Below are 22,463 nucleotides of genomic sequence, written 5' to 3'. Positions count from 1 at the left end.
TATATAATAGTCTGCATCTGGATTAGCTTATATCTTAAAGAAAACTAGTTCAAACTTGGCCTATGATTCTTTGTATTTTCTTTTTTTTAAGAGCGGGAGGCCTAGATTTTCTTTTTTTTCTACCAAGCGAGAAAGAATAGTATTTCTTTGTTTTAAATTAAGTTACGCTAGAACATTGGTTCTCAAACTTGAGCGTGCAAGAGAATCACCCGGAGATCTTATTAAAAGATAGATACCTGGGACCAACAGCCAGAGTTTGAGAAGGTATGAGGTAGGGCCCAAGAATTTACCTTCTTTTAACAAGTTCCCAGCCGATGCGGATACTGCCCATCTGTGAGCTGCACTGTGAGACAGCCCATGGCTCATGAATGAACTTTCTAGACCCAGTGGGGCACACAGCATGGGAACACAGAGCTTCATTTTTTCTTTATCACCACAATCTTATTTGTATCAAATAAACATACCCTCTCCTTTCTCTCTGTGAGCATGATGATTATGCTAACTTTGGGCCTTCCCAATGTACTTCAGTCATGCTTTAATGTTATGCAGAACTCTCTAGCCATACATGAAATCCACAGAGTGACTCAGGAAAAGAATGGTAAACTGTTCAACTCCAATCATGTCTCGTTTGATTACAAATCCTCCATCTGTTCTCACTGACTAACAAATGAAGTTCAAATGCCTTGCTTCATATTCCAGGATCTGTAAACGGGCCCCAGCCTAATATTCGTTCTTTCATCTATATCCACTCAACTTATGTTTGATGAGATCTGGTTCTTGGCCAGGAATTATCCAAGATACTCCCACTTTATGTGCCATTTCTCCCTTTCACCCATTTTATGATGGAATGAAATTAAATATTTTCGTTTGTTTTTGCTTTCCTTCACATATGCCTTCGCTTGTATTGTTACTAATACATTATTTTTTTTGTAAACGTGGGAAATAATACCCATTTCAAATTATATAGTATGCTCTTGACTAATGCCTGTTTTCTATTTTCTCTTCACCTTTTCTTAATATTCTTAGTGCTTTACCTATAGTGTCAGAGTGAAGTCATCTTCTAACTATTGCTTTAGTTTGACTTATTCATGTCTTGCCTCCTTAGCAGGTATCTCACTGATTTCCATATTTTTCACAAGGGTAGCATTCTACCTTGAAGCTAGTAGATGCTTAATAAAAATGTTGGGGCTTCCCTGGTGGCACAGTGGTTGAGAATCTGCCTGCCGATTCGGGGGACACGGGTTCGAGCCCTGGTCTGGGAGGATCCCACATGCCACGGAGCAGCTGGGCCCGTGGGCCACGACTACTGAGCCTGCGCGTCCGGAGCCTGTGCGTCCAGAGCCTGTGCTCCGCAACAAGAGAGGCCGCGACAGTGAGAGGCCCGCGCATCGCGATGAAGAGTGGCCCCCGCTTGCCACAACTAGAGAAAACCCTCGCACGGAAACGAAGACCCAACACAGCCAAAAATAAATAAATAAATTTATAAAAAAAAAAAAATGTTGACTGTTACTGTCTTTATTATCAACACTTAAAAGTATGAGAATGTTTTATGAAGATCTATTCAAAAGTGTGAAAAATATTTATTGCCGGATTTTAAGATGCTTGCCAAAAAAGGACAATTTGGATTTAAGTTAGAATTTAAGTATCACTGAATTTTGCTCAGAATTAGCTTTCATTAGCCATTTTTCAAGAAAATATAAATCATTTCCTGGTTATTGGAATGACAGTGGAGAAAGAGAGCTGAGAGTGTGCTCAGTGGAGTGGAGAGAATTGTATGTGACAGACAGTCCACCTGGCTTCATTCTGCAGCTGACTAAATCATGGAAACTGGCCTAAGTGCGTTTGTCAAAATGGTTACCCAAGGAAAACAGTGAAGGTCATAGTTTTAAACACCATGCTGTCAATATCAATGCCTCCTTTATCCAGCAGCAATGAACTATGATGGCAAGGACCCGAAGACCGAGTCAGGAGAGGCTGGCCTAGTCCTGCCTCTGGTAGCTGTATAAATTTAGGCAGTCCTGAACAGCTCTGAGAATTGACTTTATTGAGTTGTTAAATGAAGAATTTTGCTTAGTGATCCACATAATTTCCAGCTCAAATCTCCAACTCTATGATTGCTCTTGCAAGAGTAATACTACCAATAGGTGGAATCTGCATTTGCTGTTGCAGTGTCCTTTTAAGAGAAGGTCTGTGCAAATCTCTGATCACTGCCCATTCCCACATTTACAGAAATTATCTAGTTAGAGTGAGGTTCTCATTCAGGAGCAGTTTCCCCTCAGAAGACATCTGGCCACGTCCAGAGGTTTTTTTAGTTGCAACAACTGGAAGGTTTGGGGTGCTACTGGCATCTAGGGGGTAGAAGTCAGGGCTGCTGCTAACATTCTACAGTGCAAAGAACAGTATCCCCCTCCCCAACAAAGAATTATTCAACCCAAAATGTCAAGGGTACCAAGGTTAAGAATCCCTGATCTAGATAGTAAGCTAGATAATAACTTCTCTGTAAGAAGTTATTTCCTTGGCATCTATAATAGTTCTGGGCACAGAGTAAGAGCTCAGTGTATGCTTGTTAGAAAAAAATATTTTTAAAGTTTCTAATATTCCCAGCTCATTAATCATTCCTTTAAGATTTTGAAGAAAGATCATGCTAAAAATGCATCTATGACTCATGATGAGTGACAGACAGACTGATTTCTTACATTAAGTGTCCAGTCATTTATTAGGACATATCCAGCTTTGTGGGGAGACAAAGAGTCAAGAAAGGAAACAAGAGACAAGAAGTGCCATTCATTAAGGTCATACCACACAGAATGTCACAGAAAATCCAGCCTGAGGGCTGAAGGTTTTCCATCATCTTTTCAAGATGTGCAAGCTATATTTAATTTTTGAAAAATTATTATAATAACCAATTATAATAATTATATAATAATTATAATATTGGTTATTTATTATAATGGTTATAATAATAACCAATGGTTATTGGTTATTTATTATAATAATTATTACAATGGTTATTTTTGAAGTTTAATTACTAATCTATTGATACTAAGGGTAAAATAAGAATGAAGTCACCTAAAAGTCCATAAGCAACTTCAAAGAGGATATCCAGTTGATATTCCAACCTACAGAGGAATTGACAGGGTCCACATTTCATAAACAATTCTTTAAGACATAAATCTATATGACAGTTCTCCAAAGCTCAAATTATTACCTACAGTTATAGAATGTCATAACCAAAACAAGCATTAGAATACATTTGGTGTGAAGGCTCAGATAAGTTAAGAACTTGCCAGGCTCTTTCAGTTACACTCTCAATACCTCTAATTACTCCAAAATGAGTGTGAATTTCACTACACAACAAGCATTCTTTTCCTGACTAGGTTCCTAGAGGCAGAAATGGGAGAGAAAAAGAGAAGTTCCAAACTGTCTTCTGACCTTCCCTATACATTTTGTAAATACTTATGTAAATTATTTGCCAATCTACCAGATCTTATCAAAACTTTTTTTTTTTTTTTTTTTTTTTTGTGGTACGCGGGCCTCTCACTGTTGTGGCCTCTCCCGTTGCGGAGCACAGGCTCCGGACGCGCAGGCTCAGTGGCCATGGCTCACGGGCCCAGCCGCTCCGCGGCACGTGGGATCTTCCCGGACCGGGGCACGAACCCGCGTCTCCTGCATCGGCAGGCGGACTCTCAACCACTGCGCCACCAGGGAAGCCCTATCAAAACTTTTTGACGTGAAAATTTGATAACTGTTTTTCAAAATTAGGTCATTAAAGTCTTTCTAAACGCCTTTTGGCCTCTTTAAATCTCTGAAAGAAGTTTTGTTTTCAGTTTTCAAAGCTACTTGACTACATATATTTTTATCTTAACGTTTATGCTTTAAAAGTATGTTAAGTCCAATCAACCACATAACTTTCATTATTTTGATGTTACATGAGTTACACACCCCCAGATTTTATCATTTTGAGGGATTAGAATCAGACACCCTGGGGTGGGAAGAATTCTGTGTCACTCTCTCGGTGCCTCATTTCCCTCCCTGCTGGATTAGAGAATTCTGCAGCCTGACGCCACCTAAGGCGTCTGAGTTGGGAACAGTAGCTGTTCTTAGTTTAGGATCTTCCTAAATGAAGGAGCTATGTAAACGCCCGTTGACAATGGGATAATCCATATGGCTTACACATCAGTCTTCCTGGTGTCTCAGTGATTTCTGTGTGTTCTCTTGGAATGGTCCCGACTAAGTGCTTTACAAACTTGAGGCTCCCAGGATTGGAGTTTAGGAGGAGGAAGCCAGAGGGGAAGGGAAAGATAAGGTATGAAATATACTCTAATCAGTATGAATGAGCACACTTACGCAGTTAGAGTGTGTGTAGTACGTGTAATAAGTGTGTGTGTGTGTGTGTGTGTGTGTGTGTGTCGACATACATATACACACACCAAGCTGCTCTTACGCCTGCTACTGTGGAACCCCTGTGACATTAGGACAGCAAGTGTGCACTTCCCTGGACTCTTCAATTTCTTAAGGACTCGCTTAGTCCAGCAGATGCAACACTGAGCGCACACGCACTCGCTTGCCAACTGCTGCAGGGGTGTCTCCGCCGACAGCGCTTCAAGGCGCGGAGGGTGGGGTGGGATTAGACAGCCAAGGCCCCCCACAGAGCGAGAGGCAGTGGGAGGCAGATCACCAACTAGCCGAGCAGACTAGATAACTTGGGGGAACAGGGCTAATACTTATTCTTTTTTTTTTAACATGCGAGATTTGCAGTGTTCACTCATTCCATAAAACATGGCAGTGTGATGAGAGGTGAGCGGTGGTGGTGGTGATGGGGCAGTGCCAGTTTAGACCAGTGTTTCCGAAAGGTGACATTTGAGCTGAGAAGTGAGCGTGAAGATCTGAGTCAAGAGTATCCCCGGGGGCTTCCCTGGTGGCGCAGTGGTTGAGAGTCCGCCTGCCGATGCAGGGGACACGGGTTCGTGCCCCGATCCCGGAAGATCCCACATGCCGCGGAGCGGCTGGGCCCGCGAGCCATGGCCGCGGAGCCTGTGTGTCCGGAGCCTGTGCTCCGCAACGGGAGAGGCCACAGCAGTGAGAGGCCCGCGTACAGCAAAAAAAAAAAAAAAAAGAGTATCCCCGGGGCTTCCCTGGTGGCGCAGTGGTTGAGGGTCCGCCTGCCGATGCAGGGGACGCAGGTTCGTGCCCCGGTCCGGGAAGATCCCACATGCCACGGAGCGGCTGGGCCCGTGAGCCATGGCCGCTGAGCCTGTGCGTCCGGAGCCTGTGCTCCGCAACGGGAGAGGCCACGACAGTGAGAGGCCCGCCTACTGCCAAAACAACAACAACCAAAAGAGTATCCCCAACAGCTCGAAGGTCACTGGGTCACCAAGGTCACCAAGTTTTTAGGCTGAACACCTGGGGTGGACAGTGATTCAACTCACATAATACATACTCAGTGAAACTCCCTCACTCCAAACACACCTTCCCCACTTCTCCCTGTTAATAATCATTTCTCGAGATCGTATTCTAACTGTACCCCTATTAGGTAGCCTTCCTTGATTCCTCATGTCATTTTATAACTCTGTGATAGTAAGTGCCATGCTTTGAAATGCTGGATGACTTTTTAAGTATGAAACTCATTTGTTTCACTAGACACTTGAGGGCGGGAACTGTTCCCATATCAGTTTTGCATCCTCACCATCAACATGCTCACTGTCTCAGACAGAGTCACTGGAACTGGAATTCCAGTGTCCTCAGGATAGTCCCAGTTTTAGGCCTAATCATTACTAGTTAGGTGCTTTACTCTCAAAACCGTGTTGGTCTGAATGATAAATTATATGGTAATCCTACCTACGGCAGATGCCCAATACTACCTAATTATTCTAAGACTCAAGGCCTATGTATATGAATGCAACACAAAGAGGAAAAATTGGGGCTCAATTTTAGACTCTGCCAGAGTCCAAAAGAATGAATCTTCTGATAAAGAATCCAACCAAAAAGCAAAGACACTTAGTACTGCCGAAATGTGATCTCTGTCTGCCTACAAAGAGGAAGTGGAATGCAAAACGAGCTGCAGATACTCGAAGACCTTGGGGCCTCAAGCATCTTGCTATTTTAGGTAAATATTCATTTTTGGTATTGTAATTCTGTGATTTTCCATTGACATATGAAGTTGCAAAGACGGAAGAAGGGATTTCCAGATTGTACAGTATGTGTTAGAGTCGTTCTCACCTCTGTAATTTTAAACTAAGCAGCAACAGGAAGGGTTTGAAATGAAACTCCCTGATAACTGTCAACAGGATTACTGTCACAAACATTTGATCAAATATTCTCAAGGCAAAGGACCTACAACCAGGTTTATTCCTTGTCAGAACATTTGTTTGCTCTCTCGCGGACACAACTCTAATCATTTTCTCAGCTCCTGCATTTTATGCCTGAGTGGCCGTCTTCTTCACAACTTGGGCCAAGAGCGCCTTGGGCAAGATACTTCTTTCCTGGGCAGAGTGCAGCCCTGCATTCATGCAGGTGCTTATCCAATCAACTGTAATAAGAAGAATCCACGATTTTATGCATCATAAAGTTGTCATCCAGGGGCCTGAGGAAACCCTTTTGTGGTCCACGATTCAGAGTTACGTGCATTTGTCTCCCAGTAGATATTTGATATTTTCTCGTCAGTAATATATTTTTCTCAGTATTTTGATAGATTGCCCAGAGAGATTTAATTCCTAATTTCATCTTTTCTGGCCTCTGCAGGAAGCTGTATACTGTAGTCACTTCTTTTCTGTTTACTTTGCCTGTGTTTTTTGGAATAGTTTCACAGTTTTTCATTTCGTATCATAGGGTCACTAGAGAATGGCGCGAGAACATGTGAGGACAGCTGAGTTCCTCCCCTGCCTTGCTGTACAGCGCTTTACTGGCAAGAAGAACCCTGCAGATTCCACATGTGGAGGCGCCCCGTCCACAGCCACAGCCACAGCCCATGTCCCTCGGCCCTTTCACCCTTAATACCAAAGCTTTCGATGGCAAGTCATATGAGAAGATTAACTCCAACTCTTCAAAGTAACCATGCTTTACAGCCTCAGAGAATTAGAATCTATTATTTTTTCTTTCTTTTTGTTGTTTTTTTTGAAGTATAGTTGAGGTACAGTATTAAATAAGTTACAGGTGTACAGTACAGTGATTCACAATTTTAATGGTTATATTCCATTTATAGTTATTATAAAATATTGGCTATAGAATCTATTATCTTTTTAATTTAAAAATTTTAAATGAATATGAATAAGAAAGCATTACTTTGCAAATCATATCAGTAACATATAGTATAAAATTTAATTGGTTTAATAAAACCTCACATGAGAATTAAGGAAATCCCAATACTAAGGTACGTTCAAAAGAAACAGATGTTTATCACCTGTTTATAATTTACTGTGTGAGAACCTATGATGATTGCCTTACTTGTACTATGTCATTTAATCTTCACAACAAGAGAAACACACTCTATTGTTATCTGCATTTCACAAATGGGAAACCAGCTGAAGTTCCCTGTGCCAGGTCCTGCAGGTAGGAAGGGCCCATCTCCTTAATCACTGCATGAAGATGGAACTTTGAATTTAATGAGGTCATGTTTGGGATTCTCTGCCCTCAGACATCCCTGATTTCAGTACTCTTTCCATTGTACCAATGGAATGTGCTAGCATTCTAAGTGTATCTTTTAAATTACCTTGTGCTCTAAGACGCAGCTCTTTGTTATGCCACATTTAAGGGACTGTTCTTCCGTAGCTTATGCTCTCTAACACTGAGGTGCCATTTTACTGTGCATGGACCATTCCAGACAGGCAAGCGTGGTGTGTCCCTTCCCCACTGCTGTGGAGACTGGTTGTATGACGCATAAAAGTACTTAGTCTAAATAACTACCCTGGTAGATCCACCCTAGACCAGATCCTGCTCGGGAAACCCTGTGTAGGCAGTTGAGTGCCTGGGCTAACTCGGATTGTGAATCACTGTGAAGATCTCACTAAGTGCTGACATGTTCCAACCTTCCAGCTCCTCCTCCGAGATAACTACCTGTGGCGTCTGCATGCAGAGTAAGTTGCCAGCCAGTCTCTGGCCCCATGAGGGGATTCCAGAGCACTGCTCGCAGGAGCTGGGCTGTTCCACAGGCGGGGTGAGAAGCAGGAGGCCACTGACGTGGAAAGCTCTGAACCCACATTCTGACCCCACCGCCCTTCATGGACCGAGCGTCCTCATTCGCACTCTGGGGTTGACGGGGAGGGCCCTTAGCTCACGGCGGGCATCTGAGCACACTGCTCCTTTGGGACTTGGCCTGTCAAGACGCTTTTGTGACCCTGGCCCATTGATTAGCATTATTGGACAGGAATGAAGAAAACCTGGTTGAAGTTTATACACAATTCACTGTCTATTTCTTTGGCTTTTATCAATTCCCTGTCATACAGAATATTCAAATTTTTATGAAGAGACAAATCAATATGAACATATCAGAAACAGTAGCAGGAGTTTAATAAAGAGAAGGAAACACGTCTAGCTAATTTCAGATCTGCTATCCTTGGCGAGCTGCCCAGAATTTTTACTTCTTTTATTTATCAAATAATTTAAATATCTCTGTACTTTTAAAAGTAAATTTTGTATCTTAACGACGGAGAAGAAAGAACATCTTGAAGCTGGCTGATAGTGGATTCCTGGCAAGTGGCAGACAACCCAACTACTGGTCACACAGCAGAGCTCACAAGAACTTGTCTGTTAGCATAGCCTCCTGCCCCCTGAGGAGTTAACACCGCCTTCCTCACAGAGGCGTTAAGAATTTAAATTTCTGGATTTTTGGCAAAGAGCTAATATGTTTCATTAGCTGGAATGCTAATTTATTCAACATGATGACTAGAAAATGTACTTCAACTGTTGGGTACTAGAAATATTAATCTTGTATCTCACTTCATCCCCAAAACCACATGGTGCTGTAAATACTGTTGTCATACCATTTTTTTCCTTTTACAGAGAAGGAAACCGAGAGTCAAAGAGATCCAGTGATTTGTCAAGGTCACCAGCTAGAATTCCAAGCCCACCCTTTTCTCATTGGACTATAAGAGCTCTCTTTTCCTCTGCTCACTCTCTGATTATATTATTTCAGCAAGGTAAACATGAACTGAGTTTATATTGTTAGAAAAGAAGAGGCCAGAATTGGGAATGTCGTCTGGCTGGCACGGCTGGTGTGAGCGGTGACGGCGTCAAGTCCGTCAGAAACCTCCGCGGGGGGGGGACGGAGAGAACCGGAGGCCCCATTAAGGCTTTCAGTACAGAGTCATCAAGCCCTCACCCTGTGAGAGGCACAGCCCCTGCCTCACCAGGAATGCAGAGTGACAAAGACCTCGGCCTGCCTGCTTCACCACCTACAGGCTGCCACCTGTGTAACCTGCCTCTGTCCACAGTCCCTCCTGGGCAAGGTAAGGATCACACCTCCCTCTCCTAGTGTGACTGTGGGGATTAAGGAGGAAACGGTGTAAAACACTTTGCCCAGGACCTGGCGTGAGCAGGTGTCCAGTGAATATCAGCACAGCAGTTCTTGGAATGACCCAGGCAGGAAGGACACTAGTAACGAGAAGAGGAACGACAGACAGTGTGAGGAAAACCCAGACAAGCAGCTGTGGGAGCTTCCAAGCAGGGGGACAGCAAACAGCTGACATGAGGCACACTGTCTGCCTGGTGCTGCTCGAGGGCTTCAGAGGCCTGGACCCACTGAAGCCTCACAACCAAGGACAACGAGGCACAGGAACTCACTCACGCACAGCCACATGCAGCCAGCGAGCGGCCAGGCAGGGGCCAAGTCCGGGCTGCCTCGTCCCCTGAACCAGCTGGCGTACCCAGCACCCACACTGCTCCTCCAGACCCTGAGGCCATTGGTTGGTTTCTGCAGGTGACCAGCACTTCCTGGACAACTTAAGGAGTGGACCGCATCTGGGAATTTGAACTTACACAGTCTCACATTTTCCAGGTTTCATATATGTAACCCTCATCTTTCCAAGGGAACCGTCAGCTCTGGGATTCTAACGTTGCACGTAACACCTAGTGGACTGGAGCCACAGTGAAGACGCTCCAAAAACATGTGGAGATTAGGGTGAAAAGCTAGCTTGAGGCACCGCTGCGGGGAAGGTAGTGTCTGCTGTTTGCTGGGAAGCAGCCCCGTGGGTGGCCATAATCAGAAATGAGGCTGCTCTGGGGAAAGCAAGAACAGCCACAGAAATAAGAAAATACCCCAGGTAACACAGTAGCTGTTGACCAAAGGTCCCAATCTGCATCTTCCTGGTGGGGGGAATGGCCATTGCCAGCCACTGGTACGCTCATGATGGGATAAGAATCCCCGACACAGGGCTTCCCTGGTGGCGCAGTGGTTGAGAGTCCGCCTGCCGATGCAGGAGACATGGGTTCGTGCCCCGGTCCGGGAAGATCCCACATGCCGTGGAGCGGCGGGACAGTGAGCCATGGCTGCTGAGCCTGCGCGTCTGGAGCCTGTGCTCCGCAGCGGGAGAGGCCACAACAGTGAGAGGCCCGCGTACCGCAAAAAAAAAAAAAAGAATCCCCGACACACACACACAATCAATACCTAAATGTGTAACTACATATATTTATGTAGAAGGAGAGACAGAGATACATATATAGATGCGAACAGCTTACTTTTAGTCTATGTGAATATAGTTACATGGTTGAGCCTGACTCGTCTCCTCATCCTGGTAATTGTTCAAGCACTGTAAGATATGTGTACCACACATTTTAAAGCATTTTCTTTAAAGCATTTTAAAGCAAATGCTTTAGAATGCTAATAGCTTTATTTGTCTTTTGATAGTCTTAATAATATAATGGTTTTAGCAATAGCCTTTATGAATCTATCATCTTAATTAAAGAGGGACTTTATTTTTCATCCAGATCATTTTCAAGTTTCAAAATGTATGAAGGATTGGTCCTATCTCGATTTGGTAAGCCATTATTTACATCTGCTGGTTAGCAGAAAATGTGTTAACTATGCATTGCATATAAAAATATGAAAAATGTTAATAGTGTAATATGTTTGGGGGCTTGAATAATATTTTATTAAAGACAATAAAGATTTTGATGAAAAAACCCCCAAATCCCTTAAATGTTAATAATACTTTTCAAATGTAACACATCTTGAGAAAGTTTTTTCCTATCCTGGATTATAAAAAGGAGTTGAGGGCTTCCCTGGTGGCACAGTGGTTGAGAGTCCGCCTGCCGATGCAGGGGACGCGGGTTCATGCCCCGGTCCGGGAAGATCCCACATGCCGCAGAGTGGCTGGGCCTGTGAGCCATGGCCACTGAGCCTGTGCGTCCGGAGCCTGTGCTCCGCAACGGGAGAGGCCACAACAGTGAGAGGCCCGCGTACCGTCAAAAAAAAAAAAAAAAAAAAAAAAAAAAGAGTTGAATCTTCCGTCAAATAGTACTTAGATTTCCCTGGGGAATTTGCAAACGCCCTTAAATTCAGGGAAGCTCAACATATTAATTTTGTTAGTATATATCTATCAGGATGCTAAATATATTTATTAGGTGGAGAAAAAAAAAGACCTGTTCTCTGGATTACTATGGCATTTGTGATATTTTAAATGATCGAGAAAAGGAAAGATGAATCGAATATTTTAACGACTGCCCCAAATGGTTAAAGACTCTGCAGCACGTCATACCTTTTCTCCAATGGAGTGTGTGTTGCTTCTGGCAGAGAAATGTATATGAATGACTAATCTAAAAAGACAAATATTATGTTCCTGTAGGTACTGTTTGTCCACATAAGAGAACTCAGAACTTTCAAACTGGAAAAAACTGAAATGGAAAAAAAAACAAAACCTGCTCTTAAAATGTTCCCATATGCTCTAGATAAGAACAGTTAATGAATAATGAAGGAAGTGGTGTCTTGGAGTGAGACTGGTTCATTGTTCTCCTGAGAAGCATTTTAGACTAATTCTCCTATGACTCCATGACTAAATGGATTTATAATGCACCACTTTAATGTTAATAATCTACTCGCCCAAATCAAGCAAACAGCAAGACAAAGATTGAATCATTTTGTGATTAAAGCAAAAAATCAACACTGGTCCTATGAGCCAATCTTTAACAAACATTAATTCTCCACATTGTTCCTTCTGCCCCCAAGATTTTGGGGGACTAGGCAGAAATATGTTCCTTTAGATGTCTTGTAATTTTGTTGATAATTTTTCTCCATAAAAATAGCTCTACTCAGAAAATGAAACTGTTCATCTAAAAAAGATCAACTATACATTATAATTAATTATCAAATATATCAATTTAATAGTGGTATGGCTTAGGAATGATTAGTAGTGAGTTGATTAAGTGTTAAGACTACAAAATAGATTTAAGTTTAGGGCTCAAATTCATTTAGCTAAATTGAAAGTATTATAGCAGTCTCGGTGCATTAAGACTCCACAACACATGATATTACACTTTTAAAAAAGCTGGAATATTTGTATTATTTTAGAAGACTACACAACTTAGAAGTGTCAGCAAAAAAAAAAAAAAAAAAGCAATAATGATCCTGTACTTGTCTGGGGAAACTTTTAAGGGTTCCACTGGGGACAAAGGAGTTCATTTATTGGATCAGAAATAGTTACCGAGGTCCTACTATGAGCCGAGCACTACTTACAATATCGTTATTAATGATTTCCACATGGAAGTCTGGACAGTGAAACCAAGGGAGCTCTCAGGGTGTCTAGGTCCTCTTTTCTGCCAAGAGCTTCCCAGGCAGAGGGAGAGGCAGTATAACTTTTCCCCTCCGCCGGGGGTGGGATGTGGGGCGTGGGGCACGGCCTGAGCGCTAAGCGAAGGGCCGGGGAGGGAAGGCGAGAGCCGGAAGGACACGTGTGCCGCGCTCAGCTCAGGGCCTGACGTACAGTCCAGGCTTGATCCAGGAAGCGCTGTCATTCTTCCTTAGGGTAGAGGGGTGAGGGTGGAATACTCCTCGGACCGAAACTAGGAGGAGACGCGGACAGCGCTGGGCGGGAGGGCCGCACGCAGGAAGCGCACATCCCACGGAGCCTTCAGGTACACGATTTCTCTCCTCAACAGGCTTCCGTTCTCACTTGCTGTTTATTCTTCTCACTCCCACCTCTTTTTCCTCTAGGCTCTGGGTTGCTTCTCCCCAGTTCCCCCTCAACACTTCGGAAAATATTTTATTAACAACTGGTGGGTGCAGCCAGTGACTGAAACTTCATTGCCAGGACCTGGGGAGTCTTGCTTATGGGCCTACTTAGAACCTATTTGTCCAAGGACAATTAGTAGTGCATAGCTATATTTTTCTTCCCTCTCTTTGTTTGCCAAGTGCTATTTAAATAACGGATACCAAGCCAGAAGAAAAGATGCCTTGAAGAGTAACACCATGATGTCCTTCCCAGATGTTTGCCTTTAGGATGAGAAATGAGTTACACAGAAACAAGATGGGGAATTGCTGGCTAGATACCAATACAGTAAGGGACACATGCTGTGGGAGTGATCGATGCTTCAAAAATCAAATATGTCAGCAATCGATGATGCTATTGAAGAGGCTACCATAAAATGTCCATGTGGGGACAGAGAAGTACGTGAAACATTCAGAAATTAATCTGCGACCTCCAGCAGCGTCTGGACGTCTGCCTCCCCTTGTGGTCGGCAGTCCTTAAAATCACAAATTAAAAAAAAAAAAAAAGTTAATTTGATGTAAAAGTTGAAAAATATGACCTCTGAGGAAAGGTGAAAGGAACTGGGGTTATTTGGGCCAGTAAAACACAACTGCAGGACTGACTTAATAATGTCAACATACTTGAAATCAACTGTTCTTCAGGCATTCAGGTGTCTGAAGCAGACACAGCAGAGTGAAAGTGCAGTAAGATACTTTAGTTTAACTTTAATAAGGAACTTCCTGGAAGGAATCTAAATCTCGTACTGCAATTTAACTTAACATTACAAGGTTAATTAAACACAAACAGACTACCAAGGAAAGTTGTGGAATCTTGGCTCTTAGATCGAAAACCATGTATCTTAGCTGGTTTAGGTTTACTTCTGTCTGGAATGAAGAGACTGGATTGAATAACTCCCCGAGTTTGCTTACAGTATATTGTATAACTGGTCTTATAGCTTTTTGATTTCTTCCGCGCATGGGTGAGGCACTGATCCACATGAACACTAGGGGTGAAGAAAAAGCACAGCAAGCCCTATATACCAAGTGAATCTTGAGTTTTTGTACTTGGTATAAGAAAGGAAAAGTGTTATTTTTAAATTGACTCCTTTCCTGAACACTATTAAGGAGAGCTCTAGTTTGAAACAATATTTTATTTTAGCACTAAAAGATAGTCCCAAACCATTAGCATACTGAGTCCACTGAACTACTTATCAATACTACATTCAAAGTAGTCTGTTTTGAGCAAAGAAAGGGCTTAAGTAGAGCTTAACAACTAACCACCACCACCGCTTATTTTTGGCCTTATTAGGAATCTGACATTAAAAAAAAAAAAAAAAAAACCACACACTTTTATTATATATGGTAAAAAATAAGAACAAAAAACCAGCCCATTTTTTCACAGTATTACAGTGGTTTAATACATTGCTCTCATGTGCTGCAATATTCAAAAAAGGATAATTTGTGAAAAAAATGGCTGTAACTGCTAAACATTTAATGAATTATGGTATAATTCTAAATAATTATTCTTCATCTTTTTTCTTCTGTCAAAGTGGGCAAAATCATTTCTTTTTATTGCTTTTCTCATCCTATTTTTTAAAGAAAGAAACAAACCAGGGTGACATCCATTCCATTTTAAGCTAATGCTTCTATTATTTCATATCTGAATGGGGCTGACATCATCAGCTCCTTCGTGTCCCAAAAGATACTTAGCTCTAGTCCACTGTTACATACTTTATGCATTACATGAAATAAGATAGCTCCAGATTTTGAAAATATTTATTTTAAAAACAGCAATCAAATTGTGTGTAATCACATTTTCTGCCTGGCTTTGAAAGCTACATTATTCAATATGCTAGTCGTCCTTTCCATCATGGCGACACATTAGCAATTCATGCTGCTCTAATACGTCTGACTTCCTTGATGTACAGCACTCCCTACAGACCCAGAGAAATACTCCTGCTTCAGTTCCATGTGTCCTGCGCAGTACCTACCGAAGTGATGGTTGTCAAAACAGTTGTACAGTGGCCTTTGAATGCAAAGTGTGCCATGACTGAAAGCTTCAAATGACAATAAATCTGAGTATATACATTATGCTTGCTTTTGTTGCCTGGAAAAACTAAGGCATTTGGGAAATAAACCCCCCAATTTTATTGCCTTTTAACATCTTTTTCCATTTTAAACTCCAGAACTGGAAACTTGAAGCACTGAAAGAAATTGAAATCTCCTTTGTTGCATTTTTCATTGTAAATTTTCTATACTGTGTCATTAGGAACCACACTCTACAAAAAGCCCAGGTTCTAAATGAATCCTTTCTGTGAGGCCATTCTAAAACTTTGCACGGTTTTTCTTTGTATGAAAGAGCTTCTGTTGCCTGCACAAAGAACAAGCGATCACCACATATATCGGCCAGGCAGGAGCCTTCGATGACTTTATACAAGGTTGCATTTTGCCTTTTACCAGTCCATGGTGAAACCCAGCAGTGAATGTGCCAGGGTGGAGAGAAAAAGGAGAGGCTCTTGATTTCAGTTTGTATGAATCAAAAGATTTTTCTTAAACCATGAATACTTAATATGAACATTTTCTTATTTTACCCTTCTCCCAAAATAGCTCTGTAGTTTCTTTTTAACAACATGAAAACAACATCACTTTCTTCTTAATGGCAGAATAATATTTTCCACTCAAAAGAAATGTTCTGTCCAATAGGTTCAAGTATCTTAATAACCGATTAGGTTTTGGGGTGGGGGGACAGTTAAAACACTGAGAATCTCGTCCAAGTGATGGTGGGAAAAATGACTAAGTAACTAAAGTGACAAGTTGAGTGAGTCGTGACTCTGGATCATAGTTGTGTGGTCGATAGAGAATGAATCATAGGAAAATGCCAACCCTGGAAAGGACCTCAGAGATCAACTAGTCTTGTGGTTTTCCGTCTTCTTTGGGGGCAGAATCCTATGTTCAAGGGAATTTTTACAAGAAATGTGAACAAGTGAGATGAATAAGTGCAACACGGCTCTGGCTGATTCCTGGCTTCCCCTGGCTCCGCCTGATCTAGTCCAGCCCCACTGGTTACAGACAGGGTGCAGCGAATTGTCCATGGTTAATAAACTTATTCCAGGCAGGGCCTGGCCTTCCAGACTCTCATTCCAGTGCTCTTCTAACCAGATTCCACTCTTGGAAAAGCACAGGCGGTCAATTATCCACTATCAAAATAACTCAGGAATTTTGAGAAAAACGGAACTCTTGCATATTGGGTCATGAGTGGCTGTTTAACTTGGACCTACAGAATCAGAACTAGTTGGCACTTGTTCAACAGTATATACTAATAGAAATTCTACACTGTTTTATAGCCTGGTCTTGGAAAATATGGACTTTAAGACAATGGAATCTTTTTTCAAGTGCCAGAAATCTTACTTTTTGCAGGAGTCCTGACTGACTACTAACACATAAAATGGCACAGGCAAGAATATACAAAAAGGAAGTGGTGGGAAACTTGGGAAGGAACAGCTGTCACCCTATGTATGTTTCACCCCTGTATATGTTTATGGCAAGTTTCAGAAGGCAATCTAGATTTTCTACCCTGGTGACCTTTTTATCAGAAAGGGATACCCACTGAATATATCTAGCACCTACTGTGTGACAGGCACTACTTTACAGATATTAACTACGTTAATGCTACAACAGTATGGGATTAAGTGTCTTATTATATCTATTTTATACGTAAGGAAACTGAGGCACAAAAAGGTTATGTAAGTTGCTCAACGTCATGCAGCTGGTATAGGTCTGTGCCAGGATTTGAACTGCGGTAGTTGTGGTCCAAAGATGTCAGTTTTAATCAGAATGATGTGTAAGAACACTCAGTAGAAGGTAAAGACTTCTTTGGTGACTAGCAGGCTTATTGCCCGTTTTTTTTTTTTTTTTGGACAGATGTGAAGAAGATTAAGGGTTTAAGTATAAATAACTCTTTTGGAAAATCTTCTCTCGTGCATTTTAAGTTCTCCAAAAGAGTTATACATATACAGTCTTGCTTTTCATATTTTATTTAGCAAACATATAATAATGCTTCCTATGTGCCAACCAATGGTCTAAGCAATTCTTAAATATTCATTTCACTCCATGAGGTAAGGACGATCATTATCCTTGTTTTTCAGGTAAGGAAGCTGGGGTATTCACTGGTTGAGCCACTGAGCAAGTCTCTTAAGTACCCTGAATCTCCATTTTTCATTTGTAATATTGGGATAAAAATACTCAGATATTGATTTCTAATTACGGACTAAATAATTTTACATCTAATATATTAGAAATTTGTTGGTAATGCTTATAATCAGTAAAACTGTATCACTTATGTTGCCAGTGGGGATAAGAAATAGGCAGATATAAGAAAATTTAAATTTAAAATAAAATTTCAGAAAAGATTATATATTATACAAAACAGCAACATATATAACACATAATAATGCATGTATGTTAAACATTACAATAACCTCTAAAATATATACAATATATAAATGAGAATTAAAATATTTTCACCTATTTGATCCATTCAGATTCTAAAATTCCATCATGTGAAAATACTAACACAAAGATCTGAGCACCCTACTAACAGCAGAAGTCTCAGCTTTAATAACATTGAAGAGCTTCTGGGAGATAAAATTGATGACAGTTGATCCTATACATAAATCTACCTAGGGTGGCTTATACTTACAAGATTTTAAAATCTACAGCAAGTTCATTATTTAGAATCCACAAGTGTCAGCTTTTATGAGTTGTTCCCAAACTGTAGGTGACCTTGAAAGGAGTTATCAGAAAGAGCCCTGTCATTTCTAGGTGGGAAGCTTTTACTTCCTGTTTCTGTAGCCATTATTTCCTCGTCTATATGAACACTGATAACCTAAATTGTGCACTATTCCATTTCATACATATGTCATAAATATAGGGGCCTCCCTGGTGGCTCAGTGGTTAAGAATCCGCCTGTCAATGCAGGGGACATGGGCTCGAGCCCTGGTTCGGGAAGATCCCACATGCCACGGAGCAACTAAGCCCATGCACCCCACTACTGAGCCTGTGCTCTAGAGCCCGCGAGTCACAACTACTGAGCCCACGCACCACAACTACTGAAGCCTGCATGCCTAGAGCCCGTGCTCCGCAACAAGAGAAGCCAATGCACCGCAACGAAGAGTAGCCCCTGCTCGCCTCAACTAGAGAAAGCCTGTGCGCAGCAAGGAAGACCCAATGCAGTCAGAAGTAATAAATAAATAAAAAATAAATAAATTTATTAAAAAATATATATATATATGTCAACAACTGATAAACCAATCAATCATCTGGTTAAATTTTGTGATCACATTATACACGAGCAAAGTTGCCAGGAAAGAGTTTTAGTCAGTTTTTACAAAGACACATGAAAAAAGTATCTTATAGACCTAAAGTTACTTCAAAGAAAATAATCCTTAGCCCTTTTTAAATATAAAATATGGCAATATGAAGGGTTGTTCATCTTCAGATTCATTGATTTGGGAATGATGTGCAAACAACTTAAGAGCTCGTATTTCTGTTCTCACTGTCACCACCCTGCGTGTCTCCACACTCCTTGCCTGAGTTACAGCAACAGAGGGCTCCTCAGACCCTACACAACTCCAGTTTCCTGCCACTGCGATCCCTCCAGAGAGATGCCAGAAGGATTTTCCTATGACACTGCTTTCATAATGCTTTTGCCTTGAATGAAAACAGCCAGTGGTTTCTTAGACTCCATCATATCAAGCCCACAGTCCTTAGTGACTTTTGAAACCTTTTGTCAAATCTCCTAACTTAAAATATCCAGCCTGCTTTTCAAATGCTCTCTCTCCTAGATGCCTTTTCTTTCCTTTCTGTTTGTCTAAAGCGAAACCATCTTTCAAGACCTGACTGCCGTCCTACCTTTTCCACTAAGTTTTATAAACTGCCCAAACCAGATAACTATAATCTCTTCCAACCAGGATTCCTACTGGGTTCACGGCCAGTAAAATTGTGTTTAGCCCTTCTCCTGTCTCTAACTGCTTGATGTTTCACTCAAACTGTTTCATACTTAGTTACGTTTTTTCTGTAGTTTACAAGCTCCTGAAGGACAGTGACCATATTTTATCAATCATTTGAGCCCTTTCAAATATTTAGAGCACAGAAGGCATTTAAAATGTACACACTGATGAGTGGCATTCTAAACACATGATAGCTCAAAATAAGATTGGAGATGCCCCTTGTTTCTCAAAGGAATTAGTAGACTCCAGTAAAGTTGGCCTTTCCAACTCTGTTAGATTTCTATTGCAACTTTGCAGTATTATCAAACTCTGGCTCTTGCAATCCAGTCAGAGATCCAAGCCTTGAAAAAGGACTCTTAAAACAAATTTCATCTCCAAATCTACTTTCTTCAAGACCACGCTGGCTTAAAAAATGGGTTTCCTGTAGATTTAATGTTAAATCAACATAATTAACTGGACCTATGCTGTCCAGGATAGTAGCCACTAGGTACATGTTGCTACCTTAAGTGTAATTAAAATACAATAAAATAAAAATCAGTCTTTCAGTCATGCTAGCCACATTTAAAGCGTTCAATAGGCAATGACTATTGCTACTGGACAGCATGCATAACAGAAAAGCCATCATCACAGAGAGTTCTATTGGACAGTGCTAAAGCCTATCCAAAGTCTCGCCGAAACTTAATTTGTTGGAGCAGCTTTTTTACTTACAGCATAAAATGCTAGGACCAGTACTGTGAGAGGCAAACTAGATGTCCACCTCAGAATATGGTTTGGAGGTACTGGGAAGTCTCCCCATCCTATGAAAAACCCAAATAGACTCACCTTGCCAAGACCTGGAATGGCAAATTAGAGCTTCACTCTCTTAGTTTAGGCTGAACAGGGACCCTCTGCCTTGTAAAGTGTGAAAAGTTCCAAGGGAAATACCATGTTGATGGGAAAATACTGAAGTCCGGTTTCTGACAGTGGGTTGGGTGGAAAGGAGCCTAAAGAATTAGGATGAGCAGAGGCTCCTGACAAGGGAAGAGGGAAGCAGAGTAGAGGAAGGGCCTAGAAAGCGGTGCTACACAGCTGCGACTAGATCCAGTCCCGAGCACATCATCTGAGGGTGGAGTGACGTAGCAAGGGCGGCAAAACTGGGAAAATTCCAGGTGCATGTATACTGAGGTTGCACAAGCATCTCACACAGAGTGAATGGCGAAGTGGGAGGGTCCTGGAATGCTAAGAAGGCAAATTACATAAAAGAAAAAGGGTTTTGAGACTAAAACTATATAACTGAGCATCTCATTATCCTCCTGTGGCCCAACTTTATTAGCACGTGAGGAAGAAGCAGAGAGGACAAAACTGGTACTTTATGTGCTGTGTTCGTCCTTCCTCTCCTTCTCAGTGAACAGGGAAGCCTATAAAGCATGACGTGGACGCCTTACTGGCTCATGAACTGAGTCTGAAGGCTTAGCCCCAAAGAGGAATAGGCACGTGATTTTTCAAGGTCACTACTTTGAAGTACAACATTAATCAGATTTACACATTTAGCATGTTTTCTAAAAAATCCATCTTCCATTTTATGAAGTCACGGTTAATACTCTTAGGATAAATCTATACAGGTGGAGTATCATCTAAAAACCGGGACAACGGTGTCGAGTTTTTTGCTCCTGCTGGTGCTGGGAACAAGTCCTCCCCTCTTGTCCACCCAGCTAGCTGCCAGTTCTGAGGAGAATTCTATACCCTACCATGGCCTGTGACATTAGGCTCAGGGCTCCATTCCCCCAAAACGACTACGGGATCTCTTTCCACTCTCCTTTCTCCCCTCTTTATGTTCATGATAAACAGAAAAACCTTCTTGTGAAGTCACTAAAGTTAGAGATATATCACCAAATGATTTAGGTAACTGATAACATGAAACGCTTTCCTATCAGAAACAACATAAGATGAGCAAGTTATTTGATTTGTTCATTGTGAACATGACAGAACTGTTCACTGGCTTATAAAAATGACAACAGAGGTGGTTGGACTGTTAAGTGATTGAACGACGCAAACCAAAGAACGCTCATTAGAAGTCACTGTTAACCTGAGAGAGAGTTTCATTACATGGTAGAAAGCTCTGCCCTTGGCCATATACTACTGACAATATTCTCTACTCCTTGAGATATAGACAGAGAAATTATTAAGGTTTTAGATGACATAAAAATCAGACGGAAAGATTTTATGGTGTCAGTATTTCTCAAGCATGGGATACTTGTTAAAAATACAGACTCTTGGACTTCCTGGGTAGGGGCTGGGCATTCAATTTTTGCTAGTCTTCTGGGTGATACATCGTCTCACTAAATTTGAGAAGTGTAGAACATTAGAAGATTCAAAGTGACAAACAAAGTCCAAGAGACAGAAACACTTTAGTAGAGACAAATTTTGATCACCCAAATTATACCTACAAAATAAAGATGAAAATTGTTTTCTTGCTTTCCTATTATATAAATTGGTGGAATTTGAGAGCGGAAAATAGGGGAGCAACCAACTTTCACAGCAGTTCCTAAAAGAAGTGGGATCTCGCTTGTGGTGAAGAATCCTGCACTAGATGAGATGCGGCACCTTTATGGTAACTTTTTATCTAAAAGCTAGCAAGACATTTTGACCATATGACCACACATTCAGTGTCAAATAGTGTTTAGGACTTTGGGTTATAAATATGAGTGATCAAACATGTAATTAATTGATTTTGCCTTGACTTAAATGTAAAATGGAAAATTGCTTTAGGATTTTACAGGATTTATGGATTTAGGATTTCATAGCTAAAAACGATTCTAGTTTCAGAAAGCCACGCTACGATGATTGAAAGCTTCTCGCGTTAATTTCGACCTTGTCCTCGCTGTGTCCCCCGCTCCCCCCCCACCAATCAGTCAGCAGACCCTTACCACAGAAATGGAGTTGGGAAGCAGCGCTCCGTCCTGTCCCAGCATGTTGGAGACGGTGATTTCAGGTAGGTCCATGTTTTGTGGATGAAACGGGAGCAGGCCATTATGGTTCATTGGGTGACACAGAGCGTGGTAACCGGGTTCGACCTCGTTCAGGTGCACCAGCGAGTGGTCGGGGAGGGAAGGAGGAGTGATGGGTGGAATGTTGAAGTCTTCACTTTCCAGGCTTGGACCAGGGTAGGACTGAAAAGACAACGGTGATATTGATACAAATTATCATCCCCTTCTTTTCATCATGGTGAACAAACACACATGACCCTTCCAGATATTATTACAAGCATCATTAAGGATTTGGCAAAGACACTGCAAACACTC

At 41.6% G+C, this 22,463-nt stretch overlaps 1 protein-coding gene across 2 annotated transcripts in view; it reads right to left on the bottom strand.

The window, feature by feature from the left end:
- The window catches only part of TOX (thymocyte selection associated high mobility group box), a 297,711-nt gene that overhangs the window by 113,681 nt on the left and 161,567 nt on the right, over positions 1–22,463 (bottom strand). For both annotated transcript variants that reach the window (XM_082600804.1, XM_082600803.1), the window contains one exon: positions 22,089–22,331. In XM_082600804.1, the coding sequence (XP_082456930.1) occupies positions 22,089–22,331 (243 nt within the window). The remainder of the gene's footprint in view (positions 1–22,088; positions 22,332–22,463) is intronic.

This window comes from Mesoplodon mirus, assembly GCF_964341445.2.
Source record: "Mesoplodon mirus genome assembly, chromosome: 16".
Classification (NCBI taxonomy): domain Eukaryota; kingdom Metazoa; phylum Chordata; class Mammalia; order Artiodactyla; family Ziphiidae; genus Mesoplodon; species Mesoplodon mirus.
Note: the sequence above shows the minus strand (reverse complement) of the source record. Positions and strands in the feature narration are given on the sequence as shown.